At 36.7% G+C, this 11,218-nt stretch overlaps 1 protein-coding gene and 1 non-coding gene across 2 annotated transcripts; both read left to right on the forward strand.

The window, feature by feature from the left end:
• The first annotated feature begins 9,009 nt into the window (after window positions 1-9,009).
• Window positions 9,010-9,143, forward strand: LOC122911055. Its single transcript, XR_006385380.1, has one exon. It is a non-coding gene; the product is annotated as a small nucleolar RNA SNORA70 (small nucleolar RNA).
• Window positions 9,144-9,177: 34 nt separating this feature from the next.
• On the forward strand, window positions 9,178-9,572 carry LOC122908723 (60S ribosomal protein L10-like). Its single transcript, XM_044251845.1, has one exon. The coding sequence runs from the start codon at window positions 9,204-9,206 to the stop codon at window positions 9,504-9,506; it is 303 nt and encodes a 100-aa protein (XP_044107780.1). The 5' UTR covers window positions 9,178-9,203; the 3' UTR covers window positions 9,507-9,572.
• The last annotated feature ends 1,646 nt before the right edge of the window (window positions 9,573-11,218 follow it).

The following is an 11,218-nucleotide window of genomic DNA, read 5'->3' on the forward strand; positions in this document are numbered from 1 at the left end:
TTTTGTACCCCAAGCATCTAGCATAGTGTCTGGCTCATTGCTTGTAATAATTTCTTTGTCACTTGAACTATGCAACACAAATAGAGGTGTCGAATAAAAGAAAAAAAAAGAATTAGAGATGCTGATGCTTGAATGTTTAAACCAACAGCAAAAGGAGCCTTCAGTCATTCAAATTCATTAAACCCATTTATTTAAAAAAAAAAAAAGAGGGCATGTGTTGTGATGAGCCCTGGGTATTATATGCAACTAATGAGTTGCTGAACACTACATCAAAAATAATGATGTATTATATACTGGCAAATGGAAATAAATAATAAATAAATAAATAAATAATAAGTAAATGTATTGCTTTCAAAAGAAACACACAAAATAAAACCTAACCTAAGGAAAACTTTAGGTAAAATTAAAGGTAAAACAATTTTGTAGCTCCTCACTCTGTACATTTTGTGGTTGAAATGGTTTAGTGAGATAGATCTGTCCCAATTCCTTAACAATGAGAAAATGAGAATTCCACAGTAATCAGAGAATGAGTCAGAAAGCCAGAGAACCTCAGCCTGGCTCAACCAGGTTTAACCACTGTTTGTCCTCCGGTGAGCTGATTTAAACCTTAATTTCTATGCTTGTAATACAAGGATGTTCTACTAAGTGATGTCTAAGGTGCTTTCCATTTCCCGTATTTTCTGACACTCAGATCCTGGTAGGTTGTCTTAATGCTGGGGAGCGGTACTGTTAGCTACAGGAGGGCTTATGTGTCCTATTATATCAACATAATGATTTTTTAAGTTGTGCATAAAAGATGAAGTTATGCACAACTCTATGAACAAATGGTCTATTTTATAAACTTATCCATCTGACAAGAGTACTATAATTTGCCTTCTAACCTGCTTTGCTTAGGTACCAAATGAAGAATTAGAGCTGCTAGGTAATGTAGGAATTCCTGTGTGCAATGTCATTAGTATAAATTATGCATTAGAAAAAAAATTCATTTCCTCTATGATCATAGGCCAGAATATCAAATTCAAGCTCAACAACACTCCTGCTTTCTGGCATGACATGAGAGTCATGAGTAATTTTATGAGTCAATCTGTATATCAAATTGATACAACTTTTGACCCAACAAATCAGTGCTTAAGATTTACATTCCAAGTCATTACATATTGCATTTATATTATGATGGAAATTCAGATTTATTTCAGACACAGACATTCTACTCTGATAAAGGAACCATCTGATCATGATGGTCTAATAAAAAGGCTGAAATCTTACTTAGTTCCCCTTTTACTTAAATTCTTCCTTTAGGAAACCAGATTTTATACTTTGAAGCATTTTAATCAGGAACGGATGCTGTCTCTTGTCAAATGCTTTTTCTGAATCAATTGAGAGGACCATGTGTGTTCTTCTCTCTTCTCTTATTCATTTGTTCTATCACATTGATTTGTGAATGTTGAACCACCTTTGCATCCCATGGATAAATCTCACCTGGTTATGGTGGATAATCTTTTTAATGTACTGTTGGATCCTATTAGCTAGGATCTTGTTGGAATCTTAGCATCCATATTCATCAGGGATATCGGTTTGAAATTCTCCTTTTTGATAGGGTCTTTGCCTGGTTTGGGGATCAGGGTAATGCTGGCTTCATAGAAAGAGTCTGGAAGTTTTCCATCTGCTTCAATTTTTTGAAACAGCTTCAGGAGAATAGGTATTATTTCTTCTTTGAAAGTTTGTTAGAATTCCCCAGGGAATCCATCAGGTCCTGGGCTCTTGTTTTTTGGGAGGTTTTATTTTTTTTTTTTTTTTTTTTTTTTTTTTTTATTTTTTATTTTTTTTTTTTTTTTGATCTTTCTTTTTTTTTTTTTTTTTTTTCCAATTTATTTATTTTCAGAAAAACAGTATTCATTATTTTTTCACCACACCCAGTGCTCCATGCAAGCTGTGCCCTCTATAATACCCACCACCTGGTACCCCAACCTCCCACCCCCCCCCGCCACTTCAAACCCCTCAGATTGTTTTTCAGAGTCCATAGTCTCTCATGGTTCATCTCCCCTTCCAATTTACCCAAAAGCACATACCCTCCCCAATGTCCATAACCCTACCCCCCTTCTCCCAACCCCCCTCCCCCCAGCAACCCACAGTTTGTTTCGTGAGATTAAGAGGTTTTAGATAACTGCTTCAATCCAGATTTTAAACTATAATACTACTGTTTTAACTTTTCTCAAGAAACTGGTCAAATATTTCTATAAGATATATTTATAGAAATATTTAAAAACAAAAGCAATATAGAAGAAAAAACAAGTTATTCGTAAATATTAAGTTTAGTGATGGAACACAAAATATGTGAAAATCATAAAAAAGAAGAAAAAGTACTGGCATTTATCTAGTTTTCCCAATGTGGCTTAGACTTCAGATAAAGAAATGTATTATTATGATTTAGCAACTGGACTAAAAGAAGTCACCTATGTTTCTGTTCTAACCACACCTCAAATCTAATGATTAGAGGGTGAGTTTCATCATACACTTTTACAGCCTTTTAAAACATAGCCCAGAAAGACATATATGTACATTAGTTTTAAGTGACTGATTGAATCCCTAACTACTTCCATAATATGCTGAATAACCCAGTAGATTCAATTCCTACTCCTTAGTCCTACATGGTCAACTTCAGAAGATGCCCTTGGCAATGAAGAGAAAATTGCTTTAGGCGATATATATTATTAAGGGCGGAAAGAAGATGAAGTGTGGAAAAATAAACTGAAGAAATAAACTAAAAAATAAACTGAAAAATAAACTAAAGAAAATGTAAAAGCTGAGGTGGCTAAGACTTTAAATTAACTAATATTCCTCCCTGTACTATTCATATTCCTTGACTCTTCACCCACACCCTCAATTCGGCAGCAATATCATTCATTGTCTTGAAAAGAAGAAAAGAGGTCTTATATCTGGCTTCTGAACTTCAAAATCTTGGAATCAGAGGAAAAAAGGGAAAAATTAACATCTTCAGATGGTGTCCTAGAGATTTTTGTGACACTACAGGGCTCAGGAGCACAGAATGTTCCCTATATTCCCAAGAGCAGTACAGAAATGGCCCAGAGAACCAGCTACTTGGAAAGGAATAAGGAAGGACCCAGAAATTACCACCAAGGCCAAAGTTCATCCCACCAAATGCCAGTGTGGACACCTGACACTAAAAAGACCTAGATGTGGTCTCCCAAAGATTTGGCTCTATGAAAGTCTCCTGGAACTCATACTAAAAGGCATAAGTTAGTAAGAAGGAACACCACACTGAGTGAAATTATGGTTCTACCTTTCCATTAAATTGAGTCTCAAATTAGAACATTAAATTCTTATAAAAAAATAAAGTTAATATTCTTGTACAACATTGTCTTTTAGACTGATATTTGTATCTGTTAAATGGGAGAAACTCTGTCTGATTCTAACTTATTTCACGCACTGAATTCAGACAAGAGCCTAAGCGAGGGTGGTACAAGATTAAAGCAGAGGAGTGGTGGAGAGGAGCAATGAAGACCCCGATATAATTCTGCAGCTCTCCCTCTGACTCCATCTCGGACCTCCTATACAAGTACTTTTATGTGTCTCTAGCTGGGCTACAGCCAAACCTTGGCTTAAGTATCTTACATATATTACAATAGAGTTCACTTCATTCTACATACTCAGAAAATTTTCTACAAACAGGGCACACTCATTTCCCCATGTACATATGTTGACATGGACAATACATCAAGTATTTCTTCCAGTCCATGATCTCTCATGTATTTTAATCATCAACCCCACAGCCTAGAAAAAACTTTAAACTAGATTTTGGCTTAAGTATTTTCACCGACCATTTCTTCCCTCCTTGCCACTTGGAAATAAGAGAAGTTCATTTTCCTCTTGACTTATGTTAGTTTGGGGATTGGAAAGATTGTGTCAAATCAGTACTTAGATTTTTCAAGGTATCAATAAATTGGCATGTGGGTACGGTGTGAGCTCCAAATCTGCAGAGACACTAGTAACCAATTTTATCTGCACTGAGGAAAATGCAGGGAGACTAGATTAGTGGTTGGCATTTAAAAAATGCAGAAATACACTAATCCAATCCCTATGATAGGGTGTCAGAGAGGGATGCAATATTTAAACCAGTAAACATTTGATTTATTATAGCAATACGTCCTGAAATGGAAAGAAATTTCATAGTCCTGAAAGAATCTGGTGAGAGATACATGAATAAATAGAACTATAGTCATCTCTGAAAGGTAAAGTTGGGAAAGGATAAAGTTACCCAAAAGCTAGGGCCATAAGGTCATTAAGCAAGGTTTGGTTAAGGAGTGACTCAAAAAGGATGAAGGAGAGAAGAAAGCTTGCAGAGTTCTACCAAGTCATTATGACGAACTCTGCTGAGGCTGTTTGGGTACTGTAAGTGACAGGCTAGTAACTAACCCAGGGAAAGTGGTAGTCATGCCGTGTCACAAAGACATTTTCAAGAACAAAAAAAGATAAGGTCTTTCCCCCACTCTTCCTAGTCCCCAAGAAGTAGAGTGGCTATAAATAGTAGTATACTAACTGTGACAACTGGAAAACATCTACCACTGTCTCTATGTTAAGATTGTTTCCACTTGTACAATTGTGACCTCAGGATGATAAGTCAAAGATGATGCTCAGAATCTCTAGCAGCTGATCCAGGCCTTGTATCTGAACTAGTGGACTGCCCTAACCAAGGACATCACAGATTAGCTAAAGAGGATGAAACACCTCAGAAGATGACATATCTTTTAGACAAGAAACTTAACTTCACAGGAATATAGAAGAAACCTCTGAAAATTGTCAGCAATAAAAGAAGAGTAAAAAAACAAGAAAAACTGGATGAATGCAAAGGTCTTAAGAGGTGAGAATGGGACAATGCTGCACTTTTATCGATCCTCTCAGAAGGAACACTCTAAAAAAGGTTGTTTCAAGTAAAGTTTTTAAAAAGTTATGAAACTCTAAGTGCAATGCTACTTACAAAACAAGACCTTGAACTCTTAAGTAACTTTATTTTAATGTGTGGCTTAAATCTCTCTCCTTGCAGATAACAAATTCTAGCCTTTGAAACTTTATGAATCAAAGAAAGAAGCCTACTGGGTTCACATTAATCTTCAGGATTTTGTTGCTTTGAAATGGAAACATAACATTTCCATTGGTGAAACAATTGTCAAAGTATTCCTGGAAACTTCTTTGTAAAACAAATCAAGAGTTCAGTTTATGTCTATAAGAATTTTTTTCCATTTTATTTTATTTTATTTTATTTTACTTTATTTTAGTGTTCCAAAATTCATTGTTTATGCACCACACCCAGTGCTCCATGCAATACGTGCCCTCCTTAATACCCACCACCAGGATCACCCATCCTCACCTCCCTCCCCTCCAAAACCCTCAGTTTGTTTCTCAGAGTCCAGAGTCTCTAATGGTTCATCCCCCTTTCCGGTTTCCCCCAACTCACTTCTCTTAACTAGGTATTTTTTTTCTTTTTGTTTTTTTATTTTATTTTATTTTGTTTCATTTCTTTTCAGTGTTCCAGCATTCATTGTTTATGCACCATATCCAGCGCTCCATGCAATATGTGCCCTCCATAATACCCACCACTAGGCTCACCTAAACCCCCAACCCCCTCCCCTCTAAAACCCTCAGTTTGTTTCTCAGAGTCCACAGTTTCCGGATAGATCTTGCTTCCCAAGGACATTGAACTGAAATGATACCAAAATAACAGATATGTTGATCTCTTTTTATAGACTTGTGTTTTAAACCAGTATTTTTTGTGTGTTTGGCTTAATTTTGCTTTTGGAAAGGTGATCCTAGTTAAATAGGAATACAAAAATGGGTAAAAATAGAAAACCTTTCTATAACATAAAAATGCATGGCATTATATGTTTAACAATGGTTATCTAAGAATTATTTTTCAAGGCTGAAGTTTTGGGAGAAAATGAAGATTATTTTGCAATCTTGGTTTGAGGGTTTGGAATTTCTAAATGAGAAGGAGTTGGGATAGGAAGATGGTGGTGGAGTAGGAGAACCCTGGGCTCACCTCACTCCATGAATACAACTAGATAACTATCAAATCATCCAAAATACCCCAGAAATTGACCTGAAGACTGGCCGAACAAACTCCACAACTAAAAGAAGGGAATAGTAGAAGACAATAGGTAGCATGGAGATGTAGTGTAGGGAGAAATGGATTTTGGCTATTGTGGAAGGGAGGGAGCCATGGTCATGGAGAAGGGCAAGAAAGAGAGAAGCACACAGGGGAACACACAAGGAGAATGTTTCCCCATAGCCATTGGCTTAGAAAACAAGACTGATTGATTTCTTAAGTTCTTGCAACCAGTTGGGCTTAAAGCCTAGAGTTTAAAGGGTCAGAAGGCTTGGCTGGGATAGAGCCCAGAAGGCACTACACTGCTTTTGGAGAGAAGGCAGGCAAACAACCCATGGCAGGTAGCATGGAAACAGAAATCTAAAGCGCACCTAGGGCACATAATGGAAAGATTATTTGCTCTTCTCAGAGCATGTCCCTGAGAAGCAGTGTTCCCTGCCCCACCCCTCAGCATAAACACAGAACCACCTGTGGGAAGCAGCACAGCATGGAAACTGGCTACCTAACTTGCTTTCCTTAAGCGCCACCCCGTTGTGTTTTGGTGGAATTTCCCTTCTCCATTACACTCACCTCAGTCCCAGTATGGTAGGCCTCTTCCCCAGAAGACCAATACAAACACCTGCCCACACCACATCTCCTGACCAGAGAGTTTTTCAGGGCCTCAGTTCCAGGGGAGATGGTTACAGGTCTCATTTCACAAGCAAACCAGAGCACACCTAGTTAAAACTCACCCCATTTAGGCCAGTAACCAACAATGCCCACAGCAGGCAAGGAAAACCTCTACAGATGACTTACCTGAAGGATAAAGCACCCAGAACCCAACAGCAAAGTGCATGTAGCATGCACTGAAGACAGTCCCTTAAGTACCAGGCCTTGAACACTACATGACCTCTTCTTTGTAGTGTCATTACTTTCAGGAGTAGGAGACATAACTGGCTTATCTAAAACAGAAGCATGCAGAGACTTAAACAAAATGAAAAAATAGAGGAATTTATCCCAAATGAAAGAACAAGATAAGGCTATGACTAGAGATCTAGGTGAAATAGATATAAATAACATGGCTGATGGAAAGTTTAAAGAAACAATTATAAGGATACTCACTAGACTCAAGGAAATAATGGAAGACATCAGTGAGAACCTAATCACAGAGATAAGAATTAAAAAAGAATTGATCAAATTGAGATCCTCACCCTCTCTCTCTGCCTCTCCCCTGACTCACAAGCTTTCTCTTTCTCTCTCTAAAATAAATAAATAAAATATTTCTTAAAAAATTAAAAAATCAAAAAATCAATCAGAGATGAAGAGTATAAAAAACAAGATTAGCAATAAGCTTGATGTAATAAACAGCAGGCTGGAAGAAGCAGAGGAACAAATTAATGATCTACAGGACAAAGTAATGGAAAGAAATAAGCAGAACAAAAGAGAGAAAGAAGACATATGCAAAATGAGAATAGACTTGGAGAACTTAGTGATTCCATCAAATGTAGTAACATTCATATTATAGGAGTCCCAGAAGAAGACAGGAGAAAAAGGGATAGAAGTTTTATTTGAAGAAATAATAGCTGAAAACTTCCCTAATTTGGGAAAGGAAACAGACATCCAGATCCAGGAGACACAGAGAACACCTATCTAGACATTATAAGTAAATTTGCAAGATACAGTGATTAAAAAAAAATTCTTAAAAGTAGCAAAACAAAAGAAGTCATTAATTTACAGGAGAAAACCCATAAGAGTAACAGGAGATTTTTTAACAGAAACTTGGCAAACCAGAAGGGAGTGACATGATATACTTAAGGTGCTGAAAGGGAAAAGTCTGTGAACTAGAATATTCTATTCAGCAAAGCCATCATACAAAATAAAAGGACAGGTAGAGTATCCCAGACAAGCAAAAACTAAAGGAGTCCATGAAAGGAACCATGCAAGATATATTAAAGGGGACTCTTTGAGTACAAAGGACAGAACAAAGGTGAGAGGATAAAGTTAGGAAACACAAAAGTAGCAAAAATGAATATTTCTGTAAAAAATTATTCAAGGAACTCACAAAAAATACAAATAAAATATAATAACATATGCCTAAAATGTGGGGAGGACAGGAGAAAAGAATAGTTTCAAACTTAAATGACCATCAACTTAATATAGATTGCTATGTGCATAAGAGATTATATACAAACCTAATGGTAATCACATATCAAAAATCACTAGTAAACATGCAAAGAATAAAGAGAAAGAAATGCTAATACATCACTAAAAAATATCAGCAAAACATGAAAGAGAGAAAGACAAAAAAGGACCAGAGAAAATCTCCAGGAACAACCACAAAAAAAGTAAAAAATGGCAATAAATATTTATCTATCACTAATTACTTTGCATGTACATGGACTAAATGCTCCAATAAAAAGACACAGGGTATCAGAGTGGATTATAAAACAAAAGAGAGACTCATCTATGTCCTGCCTACAAGAGACTCATTTCAGACCTAAATATACCTACAGATTGAAAGAGGGGATGGAGAAACATTTATCATTTAAATGGATGTCAACAGAAAGCCAGCTTAGAAATACTTAAATCAGGGGCGCCTGGATGGCTCAGTGTGTTAGGCTGCTGCCTTCGGCTCAGGTCATGATCTCAGGGTCCTGGGATCGAGTCCCACATCGGGCTCTCTGCTCAGCGGGGAGCCTGCTTCCCTTCCTCTCTCTCTGCCTGCCTCTCTGCCTACTTGTGATCTCTCTCTGTCAAATAAATAAATAAAATCTTAAAAAAAAAAAAAAGAAATACTTAAATCAGACAAACTAGATTTAAAACAAAGATTGTAAGAAGAGAAAAAGAGGGATGCTCCATAAGATTAAAGGGGACAATCCAACAAGAAGATATAATAATTGTAAATACTTCTGCAGCCAATTAAGCTGACTGTGCTCTTTGTCTGTGGGGGCCCAGTGTGCCATGGCTGCAAACAGTAGCCTCCTCGGTAGTGTATGCAGCCTGTTGATTGTATGGGTTGCCCTAAGGGACCTTGGAGACAGCCCTTTTGGTGGATGCTGGGGTCTGACCTCATGGCTATCTCCAATTTAGGCTGCAGACAGGTATGCGGGGTGCCTTTGGAAAGCCCCAGGGCACAGTAGCCAGGGTCCACATTGGCCAAGTCATCATGTCCATCCGTACCAAGCTGCAGAACAAGGAGCATGTGATTGAGGCCCTACGCAGGGCCAAGTTCAAGTTCCCTGGCTGCCAGAAGATCCACATCTCCAAGAAGTGGGGCTTTACTAAGTTCAATGCGGATGAATTTGAAGACATGGTGGCTGAAAAGCGGCTTATCCCAGATGGCTGTGGGGTCAAATACATCCCTAACCGTGGTCCCTTGGACAAATGGAGGGCTCTGCACTCATGAGAACCTTAGCACTACCACTTCCCGTCATATTCATGCCCACCAATAAATCCAACTTCCTGTCAAAAATAAAAAAATAAAAATAATAATTGTAAATACTTACACACCCAACATGGGAGCTCCCAAATACATAAAACAATAACAAACAAAGGAACTAATCAATACTTATATGGTAATAGTAGGGGACTTTAACACCCCCCCCTTACAACAATGGACAGATCATCTAAACAGAAAATCAACAAGGAAACAATGGCTTGACACATTGGATCAGATGGACTTAACAGATTATTAGAAACATTCCATCCTAAAACAGCAGACTACACATTTGTTTCAGGTGCATATGGAACATTCTCCAGAAGAGATCACATATTAGACCCCATTACAGGCTTCAACAAATTAAAAAAGATTGAACTCATACCATACAACTTTTCTGATCACAATGCTATGAAACTAGAAGTCAACCACAAGAAAAAATCTGAAAAGACCACAAAAACGCAGAGGTTAAATAACATGGTACTAAGCAATGAATGGGTTAACCAGGAAATTGAAGAAGAAACTTAAAAAATACATGGAAACAAATAAAAATGAAAACATGACAGTCCAAAAACTTTAGGATGCATCAAAAGCAGTCATAAGAGGGAAGTATATAGCAATACATGTCTCCCTCAAGGAACTAGAAAATCCCAAATAAACAACTTAACCTTACCTAAAGGAGCTTTAAAAACAAAACAAAACAAACAAACAAACAAACAAAACAACAAAGTCCAAAGTCAGTAGAAGGAAGGAAATAATAGATTAGAGCAGAAATCAATGACAAGGAAACTTAAAAAACAACAGAACCTATCAATGAAGACAGAAGTCAGTTTTTTGAAAAAAAAAAAATTTGATCATCCTTTAGTCAGACTTATTTTAAAAAGAGAAAAGACCTAAATAAGTAAAATCACAAATGACAGTGGAGAAATCAAAACTAACAACACAGAAATACAAACAATTATAAAAGAATATATAAAAAACAATATGCTAACCAACTGGACAGCCTAGAAGAAATGGATAAATTTCTGGGAACATAAATTCCCAAAACTGAAATAGGAAGAAATAAAAAATCTAAACACATGAATAATCAGCAAGAAATTGAATCAGAAAACTTCCAACAAGCAAAACTCCAGGACTAGATGGCTTCAAAAGTGAATTCTACCAAACATTTAAAGAGGAGTTAATACCTACTCTTCTTAAACTATTCCAAAAAATAGAAAAAGAAGGAAAACTTCCAAATTCATTCTATGAGGCCAGCTTTATCCTGACACCAAAACCTAATAAAGACACTACAGAAAAAGAGAACTACAGACCAATATCTCTGATGAACATATACATAAAAATCCTCAAGAAAATACTAGCAAACTGAATCTAGCAATATATTTAAGAATCATTCACCATGATCAAGTTGGATTTATTCCCAGGATGTAAGGGTGGTTAAATATTTGCAAAATCAATCAATATGATACATCACATCAATAAGAGAAGGGATAAAAACCATATGATCATTTCAACAGTTACAGAAAAAGCATTTGGCAAAGTACAGTGTCCATCTATAATGAAAACCCTCAACAAAGTAGGTTTAAAGAAAATATACCTCAACATAATAAAGGTCATATATGAAAAACCCAGAGCTAATATCATCCTAAATGAAGAAAAACTGATAGGTTTTCTTCAATGGT

This window comes from Neovison vison, chromosome 6 (genome assembly GCF_020171115.1).
Source record: "Neovison vison isolate M4711 chromosome 6, ASM_NN_V1, whole genome shotgun sequence".
NCBI lineage: Eukaryota > Metazoa > Chordata > Mammalia > Carnivora > Mustelidae > Neogale > Neogale vison.

Bases quoted from the DNA above. Each gene is read 5' to 3' on its own strand.
- LOC122908723 (XM_044251845.1), top strand. From the start codon at position 9,204: ATGCGGGGTGCCTTTGGAAAGCCCCAGGGCACAGTAGCCAGGGTCCAC.